Source organism: Ornithodoros turicata, chromosome 4 (genome assembly GCF_037126465.1).
Source record: "Ornithodoros turicata isolate Travis chromosome 4, ASM3712646v1, whole genome shotgun sequence".
Classification (NCBI taxonomy): domain Eukaryota; kingdom Metazoa; phylum Arthropoda; class Arachnida; order Ixodida; family Argasidae; genus Ornithodoros; species Ornithodoros turicata.
In genome coordinates, this window is record NC_088204.1 from 68360259 (window position 1) to 68379030 (window position 18772).

General features: G+C 49.5%; 1 protein-coding gene across 13 annotated transcripts in view; it reads right to left on the reverse strand.

Annotated features, from left to right (window-relative positions):
- Positions 1–13063: 13063 nt before the first annotated feature.
- The window catches only part of LOC135391779 (neuron navigator 3-like), a 340328-nt gene continuing 334619 nt past the window's right edge, over positions 13064–18772 (reverse strand). For all 13 annotated transcript variants that reach the window (XM_064622217.1, XM_064622221.1, XM_064622220.1 and 10 more), the window contains 2 exons: positions 17970–18149; positions 13064–14384 (listed from right to left, as the gene is read on the reverse strand). In XM_064622217.1, the coding sequence (XP_064478287.1) occupies positions 14268–14384; positions 17970–18149 (297 nt within the window). In that variant the 3' untranslated portion in view covers positions 13064–14267. The remainder of the gene's footprint in view (positions 14385–17969; positions 18150–18772) is intronic.

Consider the following 18772-nt stretch of genomic DNA (forward strand, 5'->3'; position numbering starts at 1 on the left):
AGTAACTGGAATGGTATTCCAGTTGATAATGGCTGGGAACATATGGGGAATATCCCTCTGCTTCCTGGCCCTCATCTTGTACGCCATTCATCTATGGTGAGGGGCGCAAGCAGGAAGCAGATCTTCCATCTTCCATCTGACTTCCACCTTTCATCGTTAGGAAGCAGATGTTCCGCATATCTTGGAACTGGAATATTCCGAGTCCATAGGTTCCAGCTAACCGAGGGTTAAAGTGCCACTCCTGACTCAGAAAACAGCATTTATTCCATGAAAAGAAGGTGCCTGAAGGATTCTATACGCGAAATTTCAATCCTGCTTACGAACGCAGCGCACTTTGTCAATTTTTGAAGTTCTGCTGAGCCTTCACAAGTTTCGATGACGGGACGAGCGAATGACGTAATCACAAGCACACAAATTGCAATGATGTCATGTTCTGGAGAGGGCACTCGTCTCCTAGCAGCGACGCCGGCGTCCGGGGAGGGTCATGTGGTGGAGAAATCATGTGAGACTGATGGAAATGGGAGTGATGTCTTCTCCCTCCTTTGTGTTTTCTCCAAGGTCGGAGCGGTCGGATGATATGTCACGTGGGGCGCCGCTAACGGAGTGCAAAAAGTGAGCCCCCCAGAAGACGCGAAGGGCAACAACGTTTCCAGATGAGAGCCGGGCGCTCCGTCGGATCCTAACATGACGTCAGAGTTCTCAAAAATAAAAAATTAATTTTCTCTCGCTTTCGCGCCACGTAGAGCCAAAATATTTCGCAGCAATGTAAAATGAGACAAGAAGATTTCATTAACATAAGTTTGGTAGGATTCTGAAGACATGAGATTTAGTCTGTAGTGGCCCTTTAAAACTGGGTGGGGCCTGCTTTAGACCATCACAGCCAGGCGGGTGGTTTGGAGGGCCCACAACCCGCGGAAGATGCCTATGGTAGATGGAGTTTATCACGATCACCGATTCAAGTAAGCCTTGAGCTGGATGCAGTGTCACCAAGTTTGTACTCAAGTTTGTTTCAAGTTTCAACATCTGGCTTCAGGCTAAGTAAAGGTTGCTTCATGTTTGTACACCCGTCAGCTAACTCCACTTGGTTTGAAGTAAAGGCGGTTCCAAGTTTTTACTCAACTGGGCTTCAAGTTTCAACATCTGGCTTCAGGCTACTCCAGGCGCTTTAAAATTTGAACGTGGTGCGTAACATCATGAAGCTTGGACTGACTTCTGTTATACCATGACGACTTCAAGGCACCCGTCAACTAATTCAAGTTGGCCTTCAGGAATCAACTTCTGTCTTCAGGCTACTCCAGACGCTTTAAAATTTGAACGTGCGTGACAGCGTCAAGTTTGGACTGACTTCGGTTATACCATGACGACTTCAAGACACCCGTCCAACATCAAGTTTCGAACGATCCTGCGCTTTTGGAAAAATGTCATCAGCCTAAACGAAAATTAAACTAAGGGGTGTAGGCACTTGTCACCAAATGTGTACTCATCATGTTGAATAGAGCTTTTTACAAAAGCATGCCCCCTGCAGCACGCAAAGGCTCATGGAACTTATCGCGCCTCTGAGCATTACGAGACGAACAGAGGCGGAGGTAGAAGAAGAACAACAACATTCCCGGCGTGCTCTGCAGCAGCGTCAGCCGGGGTAAACCATAACCGAAGCAGACGACGGAGCAGTGTCGCTCAAAGTTGCCATGCTTCTTTGCGCCGCGCGCTTGGTGGCGTGCGCATCTTTGTAAAATCGTCTACTGTGCGTGGCTGTGATAACATTATCAACTCATAAGGTCACCAGCTTCGTCCCAAACTAAAAGGAAACAACTAACATGCTTACTATCCTCAGAGTGCGGAAGATTGCTGCGTAAAACATTGCCTGTACATTTGGTTGACCGCGTTGTAACAGAATATTTCGCACAGCAAAAGACCGCGATTTCAAAGCGCACGCCAAGCGAAACCGAAATATGAATGATGTGTCACGAAATCTGAACTTTGTCATAGGGAAAGCACGTGCGAAGTATTTGTTAAATTGCCATTCTTCTTTGGGAGGGCAGCTGTTCCCTTGCAAACTCATCTTGGTTGTCGTTTAAGCTAGAGTTCATAAAGTTTTGCTTTGCTCCAATTAAGCGGAATTTCGGACCGGAAGTTCGAAGACCCAGCATGCGTAGTGCTACTTCTCAACTCGAAACCCACCCATTATATTTGTCAACTGAAAACCAAAAATATCATAGTACTAAAAGTATCCAAGTATGTTCCTCAGATAGACTCTCGTAGCTGCAAGAACTTTTGCGATCGTCACGCTGCGGTCGTCACGTGGCTGAAGTATGTAAGGGAAAAAATTAGCCGAAGCTCTTTGGCTGCACGTATAGCATATGCTGTCCTCCTTTTTCATACTATCAATGATGAATAGGAAAGAATACGGCTACACTAGCAAGGAATACACTAGCACAAAATAGACTAGCACGGCTGGTTACCTGCGCAGTGAATGGAAATTGGCATCTGACACAGTTCACATTCATGCGAAAGCACTAACTAGCTCGACTTCACAACTAGTATTTGCAAAAAAAGAAGAAAAAAAAACGCTTACCCTGGGTGGGCGGTTTACCAATTCTGTCATCACCAAACACGGTGACACGGGGCGCTATGCAAACTAACATTGCAACGTAGAAGAAGAAAACACACACACACAAAGGAATAAAGGTGGACTAAGGAAGGACGCAACAGTCTTCCTTAGTACCGTTTTTTGCACCTGCACATACGTTGCTCGTTTTCCCTCTTCAAATGTACCAACTTGCCTAGATTACTGCCCTATAAGTCAGTTGCAATAAACTTCACAAGTACTTTAAAGTACATTTCCCAGCATTTCGTATTTTACTTTAAGTACATTTAAAAGCTGGTGCTGTCCTTCAAGTACCATTGATGCCAGGTACTTTACTTTAAGTACTATTTTGGATACTTTGCCAATCATTGGCTCCGCCAAGTCGATGAAAAAAACCACGACCAGTAGCTCTGGCGGACACACGCACGGAGGACACCCATCTCTCCCTCCCTTTCCGGATGCTTCGCTGCCTTCTTTCTGGCTGCCATAAACTGTGGTCGGGCTTGGCCAAGCGGAAGTACAGTTTGTCCTCAAAGGCATATACCAACTAGCTCACAATATCTGAATTTGAATTTATTCAGCAGATTGGGGGTGAGACTTCTTCCCTCGTGTCTGCAAGTATGAGAACACACTGAAGGGAATACATCCGAGTCAAAGCATGTGATGCGCGCGCTTGGTTGTATGTAAAAAGAAAAACGAAAAAAGGAAATAAAAAGTACAAATATAAATATGAATGTAAAAATGAAGAAGTAAACTAACAGAACAGGTACGGGCGAAGCAGAGTTTGATTTGGTGGACGGATGCCCCCTGTGGATGTCCCTCCTACGGGAAGGGGGAACATGGTCACTTACCGACATGTGTGTAGTGCTGAAATAAGAACCCCCCTCCTCCCCGCGCTGGTTGATGCACGGGGAAAAAGGGAGGGGATGTCGCCAAATATTCTTGGGCTTTCGTGGTGTAGGGGCGTAAACGTGAAACTTGCCACGCGATGGACGTTTCTCCTTTCAAACTTCCATTTCGAGCTTTTATTTCCTGGTTGTACGCACATTCCTTGGTTTCATTATGTATCTAAAAGAAACACCCTCGTACCAAGGCTAGCAAATAGTCAGCCCATTGCCATTTTATCCCCATCGTGTAAGCTCTTCGTGCTAAGTGTCTGCGTCAGTGGGACAGACTAATTCTCAAGGTAAGCGTGTATGGCCGCGTGCTTATTGAGGACTGGCGCTGGACAACGGCAGACTGGCCTTGGCGGATTTAGGGAAGACCCAGACAAGGCCAGACAGTGTGCATAGTATCCTCTGTCTAAACGGGGAGAACGGGTGGGTGATGATGCCAATAAAAGGGAACGCGAGAACAATGAGGGGGCTTCTTCCTGACTACCGGTCTCCGTTGCGGACGCTCTACTCTGAGGTCGGTCGACTCGACCCTGTCATCTATGTCTGTTTCAATAAACCTCTACCCGAGAAACGTCATCATTACGTTGGTAGACACACTGAAACCGAAACAGATCGTAAGGGGAGGGCTGGTTTCCTTGAATGGACACTTGTTCGCTGCCTCCTATTGAAAGAAAAGTAGGAACGAAGGTCGTGTCCCTTTCAGGGATTATCGTACTCGCCTCAAGACCGTGATTTTCGGGCGCGACCTTGTTCGCCCTTAGCTAAGAGCATAGTTGGACTCACCAAACTTGTGGCGCTGTCGACCACTATGACGTCATATGTTTACAAACAGGGAGAGGTCCATAAAATGTTGTTTGTAAATAAACCTGTTATCGAGAATGGAAGCAGTTGTCTACGGACGTCATCAGCAAGTATCAACTAGTGATCGGTGAGCAACGAAAAAGGAGGAAGAAGTACCAAGGACGAAGGTTTACTAGGGGGTCTGAGTAAGTTATTGCATAGAAGCAGCATGACTTCGCATCTTTGTGATCCTTATCTCCATAGGTGATCCCAATGTTATTCTACTCACACCAGTCTGTGACGAACGTAATTCCATCGTAGTATAGAAATCACCCAACACTGTGTTACCGTTCTTCGTTGTGTCACTAAGGGAGAAGTTCTGAAAGTGCAAGGGGAGTGTTACGCTGAAGAATATGCCTGTGGTCGTGCGTGGACAACAGCGCGGACGACGACGAGGACGCGCCACTCTGCACGCGCCATCTACGCGTACTGTTGAGTTAGGCCACGGGCTGTGAAACCTCCGGTAACATCCTGGCATACAAGTCATTGTATCACCCCCAAGCAGGACACGCCAAGATGGACATGGTTTTCTCTTCAAACCCTCCCTACCACTTCCTGGATATTCTTGTATCTGCACAACTGTTGTGCGACCGCGCACAATATACCACACAACCAAAGAAGACGACGTGTGAGCGGAGTAACCACCAGCAATGGGGTTACGCGGACAGGAGCTGTGGGACCTGTTCTTCAGGTATTAAAGCACGCGAGAGGTGTACCATCCATAAGGGTGAATGAAAATGCCCAAACTGTTTTCTAAGAAGCAGATGATGTGGCTGTCAGCTATCTGGATATTTTTTAAGCTACCACTGATTATTGCATCCTGCATCTTGGCTTACAGCAAGGACATCAGGTTCATAATCGTTGGCGTACTAGGCCCCTTGGTAGGCACCTTCTCCGCTTTCATATTCGTACCAGGAGCGAAAAGTGGACCACGCAGTCGTCGTTCAGCACACATACCTTCACAAGATGTTCCTAGTGACACTCAGCTCCAGGAAGATATACCAGAAGTCGTGGTCTTGCCTGATTCACCAAGGAACACACTCCGTCAAGACAGCGCGTGGGCTTACTCAGCTGATGCAAACACCGACGCTCCTTCGGCATCTGCAACGTTGCCAAAAGAGCTGAAGCTACAGGGCTCCACTTCATCCACGGGGGGAGTGGGAGGTGTTTCCCGCTCAGTATTTGACATCTACTATACCCCACCCTTGGCTCCATTCCAGTACATCGACGTGCCTCCACCACGTGTGGTTCTTCCCATCCAGGAACATACTCGACCGTATTGGGAGCCCCTGAGCATCGAGATTCCGCTCCAGTCCTGGGACATGTGGATCGACTCTCGGTACCTCCCACTTAGTCCTTACAGTTGCGGCACTCCCGAGTGGGCACGTGACGGCCATTACGAACCGGGTTCTCCCAATGATGACTACATCGATGGGGACGCTCTCATCATTCCGCTGCTAATGGTGGCACCCACAGAAAGCGTTTAACGATACAATGATAGTGCTCCGAATGCCAAAACAAAACTGCGTACTCTTTGTCACAATTTCGCTGTGGACACTTATTTTACCGTGGGCACTGTCTAACATCATTTGCATCTGCCACACAACGCTCTTCTCCAATTGTAAAGCATGTTCATGTATTCTGACGCTTTTACGGACATGCGGAAGTTCAGTATTCCCAGTGTCGACAAAGTGCAAGCGCAAGCCCCTTCTAGTAGGACATTGTACGATGTCCATGGAGCTACATCTCCCACGCCATCTCGCCCTGCATGTGTCAGCAATGGCAATGCTTCGATTTACGAGTATTTTGCCAGTGTACGCCTTTCATATGGTGTCCCTTCTAGTTAACTCCAAGGAAAGGGATTGACGTCTTCGAGTTTCCAGAAGTCCACCACCATTCCGCGATATCTCCCCTGTGTATTTTATGGCATGCACAAGGGTACAAGAGCGCGGTTGGATTTCCTTGTGTGATCGTAGGGGGATACCATTTGGAAGAAGCAACGAAAAGACAAGAAATAAAGTCCTACGTAGAGCCCTTGGAGCTCAGGTGGATTAATCTACAGCAGGGGTGCCAAGGTGGTGGCCCGACTGGGGTTGCAGTACGGCCCGCACAGCCCCCCAGCAAAAAATAAAAATTCGACTCCAGCTTCATGAATGGTCAATGGCTGAGGCGTCGGAAGGTGGGGGCAGGAATGGCAGCAGCCCCCCTTTGTTTTCACAGGGGGCTCTGCCGCCCCTCAGCTTTCGCTCTGAGGGTCCCGCCACCCAATCTTTCATCCGTAGGTCTCATCTGACAGATTCCCTTTCAGCTTTATCACCGCAGAGTGAAAATGAACACTGGTTAAAAAAGTAGAAGACAAGTAAAAAGAAGTTGAAATTCGCCCCCAAATAGGTACTATCCACAATTATCCTACGTGATACTGTATATGCATAACTCCTACGCGAAGAGCAGTGACATGCCATTCAGTAGCCTTGCTTAGCTGTACAAGAAAAGCCTTGTTTTTGATCTACTCAGGGGAGCATTTGGAAGCTCTAATCGTGTAGAGGAGTTCGTTGGTACGTTTGATGTCTCATTAGGCATATCTTGCTGCTTTTGCCTGAGCCGTGGCTAGAACAGTCGACAGAACCTGTATAGTGCAGCAATAACGACCAGTTGCAATGAAACAGTTGTACTTTTGACGAGAACAAAAATAAAAAATAAAGAAACACGCCACCGCTCGCTTATACTTTTATAAATTTGTCTTACCACACTAAGTGAAACCATCAACAAGTATTTCAGTTTCTGCTGCTCTAATGCCAATTTCGTTTTAGCCATCAAAGAGATATCGTCGTACTACCACCTGCCAGTGTTGCTTCACTTGAGCTTGCCTTTCCACTCGTGATTCGTGATACTCGGTGGTAATGGTAGAAATGGCTCGTTGTTGTCAGCCTGACAGAGGTGGGCGACGTCACGACTGACGCCCAGGGGGAATGTGCGTTCTGCCCAGACTTCTAAGGGAACTGTGCTGACATATGTCCGAAAGCGTCTGAGGAAAACCCAGGAAAAACCGGAGACAGCACAGCCGGCACTGGGATTCGAACCCGGGTACCTCCCAGTCTCGAGTGATTGTTTACTCAGCAACGTACGTAGATTTCCGGCATCCAATGGCGGGTCCTCACTACGGGGAATGGTAAAGGAAATTCTGGTTCTTCCAGGATAAGATGCCGATATGTTGTTATCTTTAATACTTCCACTGGCTGCACCTAGAGTCACTGTACCGGGGGAAGAGTACCGCAACCACTCCGCGTCGTCTGCTCCGGCAGCCATATTTCTTCCAAGCCGCCGCGGATCGCGTGTTAGGATAGCTGTAGTCAGTGTTACATCGCGTTGATTTCGCGGCTGTTCACGAAACATTTAGTGACTTCCTGTGGTGGGACTCGGCTAATACTTAACGAAACAGTGCACAAGCGTCACTACAGTATAATTTGTTGTATTCTGTAGCTAACAGACGAATTATGTTGGCGCGTGTTCGCCTCTAAAAGGCATCTATAGATCAGTTTTTTTTCCTTCTTTTAGTTCACTTGTTTTGTGGACATAAAAGTATAGTGCTCGTGTGTGCAGCTTCAGGTTGGCATAAATAACCTCCACCAGTTTTATTCTCATCTCTTCGCAATTAAATTTCTATTTCAGACGTTCAATGGCTATGTGCATGCCAACGTTTTTTCACGCGCATGTAAGGTGCTGTGGATTGTTCTTCCAATCCCCCGCTCCAACGCAAGCAGTTGATCTTCCATGAGGAGTAGACCGTGAGCTTCAAGTCACTACATTCCGTCTCAGCCTTTGCTCGTTTCTTTCAAGGCTGCGACCTCGTCGAGGGGACCATCACATGACTTGTCTGCAGGTTTTTCCTGTGCATATTCCTCGATGCTCTGGTCACAGAAATTTGTGACGGTGTTGTCTTCCCCTGCAAAGTTGATTCACTCACAATTACAGCTCAATATTTAGGAATAGTTTTCGTAACTTTCAATATTTCGGAATAGTTTTCACAAGTTTCAATAGTTCTCATAGTGCATATCTACATATATTTCGACGCATTACCATCCTCCACTGCCCTTGATCTTACACTAGGTTGTCATCAACTTCAGTGTGCAAGTCATTTGGTGACTCCCCGGAGAACTCTGCGTGCGAAGAACGGGGGATAGGAGCCTTCCTCAGCCTCGTAGGTGTCCGGTATGCAAAACTGCTTGGGACTGCCGTCCACTTCAACTTCTTTCGAATCTCCTTGTCCTCGAAGTCGTCGCGTGTGAAGTGGTCCTGATAGTGGCGTTTTGCTAGCACCGCAGGACAGGGAACGCAATGGGAAAATCCAACAAGCACTACTTTGATACGCCCCGCTGTTCTTCGCACAGTTGAACTGTTATTCAATACTGTGTGCAAAGATCTGCAATGAAAAATAAACACGCCACGAAATTTACCTCGCTCAAGCGTGTGTTATTCGTAGGCGCGAAGTTCTTCCGGCAGGTTCTGTGCCGATCTACGCGTCTCGTCACTTTTGCCCGTCGGTATGCAGAAAAATGCTTTCCCTGACTCTGTCCCGTTGCAGCACAACATCCAGACATGGTTGTTCGTAGTTCCTCAGCTCTCTGAGATCCATTTCACGTACAAAAAACCAAGAGCGGCACATGAACGTACGCGCACATGCGTCCCAGCTATAGCGTTCCCCGTAGACCCGGCGAGAGGTTGGAAGCAAAGAGGAGGAAAACGCACCACGTGACGCGCCTCGGCGAATGAGCAAGGCGGCGGCACGGGGAAAGCGAATGCGATACTCTTCCCCGGGTACAGTGACTCTAGCTGCACCTGGCCTGAGGCTAATCCCTGACTGACCACTGCACGCGCTGCTTCCGTCACCCAGATTCGGTAATATCTGCTGGCTCGCCTAAGACCTTCGGGGGCTGCGCCGCGATTCTATTGTTCTCCGTCGCTCTGCCTGCCGCTCTCCAAACGCCGCGGCAGCAATTCGCTTTCCCGCAATTCCAAAGATTCTCTGAGGATAAGACGGCCTTTATGTACTCGATGTATCTCCCAAACCAAGCCAAACCAAATCATATCAAAGCCAAACCAAAGCCAACCCAACCCAAACGCAAACACGAACCGAACCAAACACAAACCTAAACCAAGCCCAATCCAGACCAAACCAAAACCCAACCCAACCCAATCTAGAGGAGAGCAATACTGTGCATGGTTGTGTTAAAAAGTGACGGTCACTGAAAAAGCCGGACAGTGGTGGGCTTTTTCGGAAGGAGGACGTTAGAAGGTGCCAACGGATGATGGCGACCGCCGCAGGAACTAGAGTAGGCACTGTGACTGCTCACAGCACGGAGACCAAAACATTCCAATCCTGAAAAATGCCTTTGCAAAGTGACTGATACAACCCCATCATGAAAACGTTAATCCAAGTCTTTGTAGACTTCTGCTAGACGTTTTACATTCTTCCTGATGTTGCAGTGTCGAAGATGCTGACTTTTCTGTAAGGACAACTAAAGGTCAACTAAACCATGCTCCTGGAGCAGTTCCGTACCCTCTTGGTGGATCGTGGATTGTGCTTTCTTGCTGCAGTAAATTCCCTCGTTCCAGTTCTTCCCCACCCCAGCCATACGGTAGTGATCGAACCGCACGAGGCGTTTTTCGAACGGCAGAACGCTGAGCTTTTCTCGGCAGCAAGCAAGCAACGCTGTCGAAAAACGCCCAAAGCTAACCGCATGTAGCGTTTCTAAAACGGCGCATGGCATCCCATGCGAACGTTTCCGTGCTCCCTCAAGGAAAGAAGCTCCACATAACAGCGATAAACATTTTTAGTGCAAGTGAAAAGGTCTCAAAAACAGTTGCTGTTGAGTGATAACTAACGAATAAGATACTGCAGAATGTGCACTCACAGAGCCATTTGTTGTGAATACCAGTCCCGCTATACGCTATGCTGCGTGAGGTCAGCGTTCTGCGCAGACCCTCAGCTTTTCCCTTCCCCCTCGTACACGTAGCACGGTCTCACTGGATCGCTCTTAAATAAGGTACCCCAACAACTACACATTATTAGCGTGCTGGCCATGTCATGTCACGACTAGGAGGTACCCGGGTTTGAAACCCAGTGCCAGCTGTGCTGCCTGTGGTTTTTCCTGGGTTTTTCTCAGACGCTGTAAGACATATGTCGGCACTGTTCTCTCGGAAGTCGGCCCGGAACGCACATTACCCCGGACGTTGACCGCCTCTGTGAGGCCGACAATGGCGAGTTCTTTCAGAAGCACCACCCCCACGACGTTGCTTCATCGTTTTTGCCATATAGTGTTGTGGCCCATCTGAGAATGCCCCTTATTGTTGCCTTCTGAGCGGACAGACGCTTTCTCAAGTGCTTTCTCCAACCTTTCTTTCTTGTATGCGGAATGACTTTACTGTCGTAGCGCATTCACCAGGCACCCAAATACACGAAGTGAACGCAGCATTCCAGTTGACATCTTCATCAATCTGCTACGCATTTCTCTTATGTTGAATTCCAGTGGCAGAGCTGGAGCAAGTGGCGGACTCTGCAATGGAGCGGCTTGATCTGGCCTAGAGCAAGTGATCCGAATCTGCGAATGGAACACTTGCGCCCAACTTGGAGTTTAGCCCTGGATGGCGGCCAGAGACGGAGGAAGAAGAAGAAGGTGTTCATGTTCCGTTATAACGCCATGTTTTGCAACATCAAGGCCCTTCTAATCTCCTAACATTGCCATTGTAATGCCTGACTTACCGCTTCCTTCATGAAACAAAATCGCCAACGTACGATGCGAAAGACTAGTCACGGCGAAGACGCGTTGCGAGGCGGCCATGTTGGCGAAGCAGAGACAGGAAATAGGAAGCACAAGCGACAAGTGACATGTCACATAGAGTTCCGGTTGAATCTGCCTATTTTGGCAGAGCAGTCTGGGCTGCTCCCTGGAGCGACCTTGGCTCGAATGCCGCTCCGGAGCTCCCATTGGAAGACTCCAGAACTGTTCCCATTCCGCCAATCGAACAGACTTGCTCTCGGCGGAGCAACAAAACTTGCTCCGGAGGCGCTCCGAATCTGCCATTGGAATTCAACATTTGTGTTTTGTATGTTGGACGCTCACACAAGAATTACGTTTTTTCATCCGCTACGATCTTCTGATCCTCTGCCGAACGCTATCCACGCGAGCAATCTGAACAAATCCGCGTGCCGCCATCTATGGGGGTTCCCGAAAACTGGCACAAAAGGGGTAGGACGTAACTGCTACTACTGTTACTGGCGCAATCGGCTAGACCTGGCCTGAGGCTGATCCCTGATTGGCTTGCGCGCGCTGCTTCCGTCGCCCAGATTCGCTAATATCTGCTGGCTCGCCTAACACCTTCGGGGGCTGCCGCCGCGATTCTATTGTTCTCCGTCGCTCTGCCTGCTGCTCCAGAAACGCCGCGGCAAGCCGCTTGGTAAAACGCTGGAGAAACGTCTCGGTGGATATTTGAACTTTGTAACGTTTTGCTAGTCTTGTTCCTCCATCAAAACATCGTCGCAAAATCGTGGAGTAAGTTCCCATTTCAAGTTCAGACATTGCGTACCGCATACTTCTGACATTTCATCTCGATCTAACTTTTAAAGAAAAAAGTAGCCCGTCGACTAATACCCCTGTCACACGTGCATTTCGATCCTTCTCGAATCCGATCTGCATCGAACTTCCCGAGCACGCTCGAGTTTTGACGCTGCTACACTGCCACTTTCAATGCGCATTGAATGGTTGACTGGTTGAATGGTCGAGGATGCAAATGGCGGCCGTTGAGCCGTCTTGAAATTCTCAATCCTGTTATGGGAACTGTCTTGAGTCAAGCAGGATCAAAGTTCGATCCTGCTTGGAAGCGGCCGTGTAGCACCATCCGATCTGCATTGGGTTCAAGCAGGTTCGGTCGAGCAGGATCGAAAATGCCAGTGTGACAGGGGTATAAGGCATCGTCATATAGCATCCGCTCTGCAGGACCATAGTGTGCTGGTGACTCTTTTCGATACAGAACGGGCAGCTCTTCTCAGCAGTCGCCGGAAACTTGCCCCAGTAAACCAGAGATATCCCAGGTACGTCCCTCAAAGGTCGCACACGTCGCATATGTCCGCCACGTCTATGCTACGTACGTTACGTACGTCCAGAATGTGACTTTAAAAAATATCTTACTTTCGATATCCCTGGGACATCTCATAGATGTAAAAAGAAAGAAGCAAGCGCGCGTTATTTCTCGGAGACATCTACCACGTGACCCCTAGTGGCATGACGTAAGCAAGAGAGAAATATTTTGGGCTTACTACCTTATTTGCCAAGTAATCACATTATACACGGTAGCTTGAGTTAAAAACACGATATTTGTCAGGATAGCGTGTCAGGAAAGTTCACAGGTATACGCTGACGTCGTTTGCAGACCCACAAGCTAATTGCAAAGGCGTTGTCACCGTTGCAAACATCATACGCCATGCTACACTTGATGAACGTACACCAACATTTTGTATTTCAGTGCATGCTGGTTCTGGTATCTGTTGAAATCCGCGTACGCGGTGGTGGGGCTAAAAAGGGAGCCTGCGTCTTATATGGTGAAAGGCGAAAGCACATTTATTAACGCGCGGTCTGCATTCGTCTTGGATTAGGGCCGAAAGGCCTCGAGAAAAGGCATCAGCTGATTCACCTCAATGTCTACCTTGACATCTCTATGAAGTCAATAAATAATGAAACAATGGCCAGTTGTACAAACAGGGGTTTTATTGTTACACCACTTTTCTTAACGATTTTCTTTATCGTGATGTAATACAAGCATGATTAGAAATAAATATACAACATAGCTTCACATAATTATCTTAACACTTTGGCAGCAAATACAGCACTTCTCTGCGATCAACCACACATGTGTTCATAATACCTTGCGGCAAGTAGCTAATTTGGTTTCTAGGCTTTGTTGCCGTTAGGATACTTGACCGAAGTATCCGGCCAAAGCAAACCATGAGCGATTGTAATCTACTTAACGTAACATGATAGCAACATAATACTATAACTTTGTCAAACAGAACTTTCTGCTACTAGATGCAACCCTAGTAGCATTAAATGCTGCAATGGTAGATGCACAGATCTGAAGATGGTAGTAAAAAACTGTAATATACCTACGAAATGTACCTAAATCTTTCGTTCCATTACAGCTCAATATGTACTGTAACAATTGTGTAGAGCATGGCATCATTAGCTGCTGTACCTCAAAACAATGAATTACCTTAATTTCTAGTCCTTATTAACATGCTCGCAGAAAGCAGCGAGATACTCCAATAAAACATGAATAAATGAATCTGAATGAATCTGCCATCTCGAACCTTACGTTTACAATCAAGTACCACACACAATGCACAATCACACATGGTTGCTATAAGAATGTTATGTGACAAAAATACCTGCTGATTATGGACATGACAGCAAATATGACAGTCTCTGTTCTCTGTACAGAAAGAAGTACCCGATGCATTATCTGTGCAAACTGTACAACAGGAAAAGTGCTATTTACAAGCAATCACTAGACTAGCATTGTTGCAAAGCAACTGTCACATGACTTTACAGGTTAGTACTCGCAGGACGTACTGACTGGTATAAAGCATGTACAAATATACAACTGTGAAAAGTCTTTCTCTTTCGGATGCTGCTGCTGTCGATGACGACACGTCTGATACCCAGCAACAACAGGCTTTTCTCAAAAATATGCACTGCATTTGATGTGGCAAGCATGAGTGATGAGATATCTATGTCCTAGCGTCAAATTCAAGGCTCCTGATGTACGGTATTCCAGGATGACGATACCGACAGTTGATCATTTCGTCATTGAAACACTCCCTAATCTATACCTTCATGGTTTTTGGACTGGGATTTGGTCATGCAGAGAAAACTAGCCACGTTACAGATCCTCTACATTGCTCCCTCGAAACTCGCACTGATGTGGTCGTCCGAGCCAGCAGATTCTCCATCGTTTCCCTGGGGACTAGAGTAGCTGGCAGCCTCTTGTAGTCGCATTAACATGTTGAGCTAAATAAAAGAAAGACAACAACAATGCGCTATTAAAAAAGGTAGCGCCAGGGGCACACGCGGGTTTCACGAAAGACGGTGTTTGTTTCTTTGTGCCGTATAGAACCCAATACCGACGCCTTTGTACAGCACTGCCAGGGTTGAAAGGAATTCCAAGACACCATGTACACAAATTCCTTTACAATTTTTTTTTTCAGAAACACAATATGAGAAGGCCACCTTGCAGCATAAACGAACGTGTTCCCATGTCACAAACAAGAGGACATTAAAGGGGCACTAAAATGCAAAAATTCTACCTTGTGGGTTGAAAGATGTCCTTAACTCTCCGGAAATACAAAAAGGAACAGAATTCATCCATTGCATTGTTTGTAATTTAAGAGCAAAGGAGATCCCAGTTTGCACTCTCCCTCTTCCCTTCCCCAACAACACTGAATATCCTCTGGATGTACGAATAATCTCCTAACGAATTCGTACGTCCAATGGATATCCCTCAGATATCCGTCGGACGTACGAATTCGTTAGGACATTATTCGTACATCCAGAGGATATTCGATGTTGTTGGGGCTGCTGGCGGGCGGTCTCCCATTGGTCTCCACAAGTGATGTCCTGGGATGATTGGGCACCATTTCCGCTCTGCCGAGTCGCCCCTCTCGAGAAGGTGAGAAGAAGGAAAGCGCAAATTGCGGCTTCCTTCGCGCATAAATCACAAACGATGCAACGGATGAATCCTGCTCCTTGGCTTTCAAGGTAATGGCATCTTTCATTCCGCAGAGACACTTTTGCGCTTTAGTGTCCCTTTAACAGAAGTCTGCTTGATGCTATTAAGCATGTGTCTGGATATTTCGATAAAACGTGAGCACTGCAAATGGCGGGGCCGAAATCGGGCCCCAAGGTCGTTTTGATAGCGGGCTCGGGTCCAGTCCTAGAGTTGTTGGGCCTGAGTCGATCCCACTGTATTATGAGTCTGTGCCCTATGGTTTGAACGTGTGTAGAGGAGGTGGTGTTCCTCTACATGAGTCCTGACCGGCGATGGTGGAATGTCCCAGCGGGCAGATGGTCGTGGCCTCACGCTAGGACGGTGCCGGTAGAACTGCCGTGCCATAGCCGTAGCGCGTGGCAGCAGAGGCACGTCTTCGTCATCACACACGGGCCGCCACATCACTCCCCCCCCTCAGACGCGGAGCGGTGTAGAGCTAGCGGTTGGGGTCCGCGTCGATACATGAAGAGGAGGAAGACGGCCTGGTGACGTCCGGGTCACCAAATGCCTGTTTGGTGCCATGTTCCATGCCGGTTGAAGAACACCATGTTCGGCATAATTCGGCCAAGCACCATCCCAAATTACTGCAAGCCCACCTCCGAAGGTACGGTGCAACGTTCTACCGAGGACCCGCTAGGCGACGACGTCAATTCACCGCGGCTCCACTCATCGCAACGCACGGCCGCGCAACACCATGGTTCTACCCAGCTCGCTCATCTACTCAGCTCGCATCGCCATGGTTTCTCACTCTGCGTCACGTCGCCACATGCTTCGCGATGGCACTCCTCGGGCTTTCACCAGCGGCACCTTCACGAGCATCACGCTCCCATACCGGTCGCGGTACGCCGCTGCGGCTGCATGGCCCCATCCTCATCGTCATGCCAGTCCCAAGAACCCTGCCCGCCTTGCCTTCCCACCAGGCTTCGATACAGACTGCTGGCAGCCCATCCAGTGGCGCTCAAGAGGCACCGGGACCAACGTTCCACCGGGGACCCGCACGGAGGCCACCGAGTGCTACTCCCGGTCTCCCCGTGCTTCGCGATGGTCCTCCCCGGCACTCTTCTTGGCGACACTTCGAGCTCACCGCTCACGAACCGGTCGCGGTTCTGGCGCCCCATCCTGCATTACGTTCTGCCTACCTGCCTACTCTGCTCTACGCTTCAGCCCGCCCCTGGAACCCTCCCGGCCAGCTCTTGTCCGCACCGTTCATCCCGCCACTTCTGCCCACTCAGCACAAGACGCAAGACCAGCCGTCCCTGTTCCACGTGTCGCCAGTCTTCCTCCTCTTCATGTATCGACGCGGACCCCAACCGCTAGCTCTACACCGCTCCGCGTCTGAGGGGGGGAGTGATGTGGCGGCCCGTGTGTGATGACGAAGACGTGCCTCTGCTGCCACGCGCTACGGCTCTGGCACGGCAGTTCTACCGGCACCGTCCTAGCGTGAGGCCACGACCATCTGCCCGCTGGGACATTCCATCATCGCCGGTCAGGACTCATGGGCAGATGGACGTGGCCTCACGCTAGGACGGTGCCGGTAGAACTGCCGTGCCAGAGCCGTAGCGCGTGGCAGCAGAGGCACGTCTTCGTCATCACACACGGCCGCCACATCACTCCCCCCCTCAGACGCGGAGCGGTGTAGAGCTGGCGGTTGGGGTCCGCGTCGATACATGAAGAGGAGGAAGACGGGCGACACGTGGAACAGGGACGACTTGTTCAGAAATCGCAGTAGCAGCAGAATGGTTGGTGCGGGCAAGCGCTGACCGGGCGGGTTCCAGGGGCGGTGTGAGGGCAGGTATGCCGAAGTAATTCAGAGAGGGGCGACAGAACCGCGACCGGTTCGTGAGCGCTGGGCTCGTAGTGTTGTCGCCAAGGAGACTGCGGGGAGGACCATCGTGAAGCACGGGGAGACCGGGAGTAAAACTCACTGTGGCCTCCGTGCGTGTCCCCGGTGGAACGTTGGTCCCGGAGCCTCTTGACCGCATCTGGACGAGCTGCCAGTGACTTGTATGGAAGCCTGGTTTGAAGGCGAGGCGGGCAGGGTTCTTGGACCGCAAGCGTAGCAGATGCGTGTGGGGCGGTCGACAGCGGCGTACCGCGACCGGTACAGGAGCGTGATGCTCGGGAAGGTGCCGCTGGTGGAAGCCCGAGTAGTGCCATCACGAAGCGTGTGGCGACGTGACGTGGAGTGTGGGACCATTGCGACGTGAGCTGGGTAGATGGGTACAACCACGGTGTTTCGCGGCCGGGCGTTGCGATGAGTAGAGCCGCGGTGGATTGGCGTCGTCGCCTAGCGGTTCCTCGGTTGAACGATGCACCGCACCTTCGGAGATGACTTCAGAGGTGGGCTTGCAGGAAATGCGGATGGTATTGGGCCGAATTACGCCGAACATGGTGTTCATAGTTCGGGTCACCAAATGTAGAGGAGGTGGTGTTCCTCTACATGAGTCCTGACCGGCGATGGTGGAATGTCCCAGCGGGCAGATGGTCGTGGCCTCACGCTAGGACGGTGCCGGTAGAACTGCCGTGCCATAGCCGTAGCGCGTGGCAGCAGAGGCACGTCTTCGTCATCACACACGGGCCGCCACACGTGTTCGACGGATCACATTAGAAATCTGCCTATGAAGCTGCGCGCCAGGCCTTAGCCGGCCTGAGTCTTCAGCAGCTTGGTATGGCTAGGGTTGGGTACGACTCAATGGTTCGGGTACGGGCGGGGTCGGGCAGATAAATTCAAGCCCGTGCAGTGCTCTAGTGTGAGCACCCATACAGTGCACTTGTTGCTTTGGGGTAAAGCCCAGGCGCTTACTAAATGCTGTAAAATGTCTACCTACCAATGGGTCAGCCTCAGCCTCTGACTGCTCTGCAGGGGCCTTGGCACCTGCACTGGCATCATAGCCAACGTCCTCTGGTCGCAGTCGCAACAGTTGAGGTCCATCGCCCGACGAAGACCACGGGTATGTTTGCAGCACCCACTCGGCAGGGTCTTCCCAGGGTGCCCTACGGCCGTATAACTAGAAGAGGATAGACAGGACGTATCAGAAAGTGCCACACATTTCTTGTTCACAACACAGCTGAATTGCGTGACTAAGGAGACTAGACAATTATTTGTAATTTCTTCAAACATTACTGCAATGCACTATGCTGCATCTTTGGATACTCCCACGTTACATAAGCGTTCAGGGTGTGTCTCTTGGTACTGCTCTCTAGCTGTCCGTTACTCTTTTGTCAACAATTAATTTACCTTAGGCTTGTTGTGTTCCTTTTCAACAACAACAACAACTTTATTTTAAGATGATGAATGGGGAGTCTATCAGCCATTGCTGGTGGTGATGTGGGGAATGAAATAATGAGCCCCTTCAAAATAAGGCTCGAAGTCCGATTGTGTCCCGAAAGTTCAAAAGAGCTTTGAGTGCAGGGCGTTGGTGGGCTTGATTCGGCCAGCTCACCCCATTAATTCTACAATTACCTCTACCCATTAATGGACCTCTTCCTGTCTGTAAACAAATGAAATGACGTCATAGTATTCGACAGCGCTACCAATAGGCGATTTCAGATATTGCCCTTGTGCTCCGCATGGGGGCCCTCCCTCGCGCAAGTCACGCGCATCGCGCAATGCGTTGTGGGAAATGGTTTG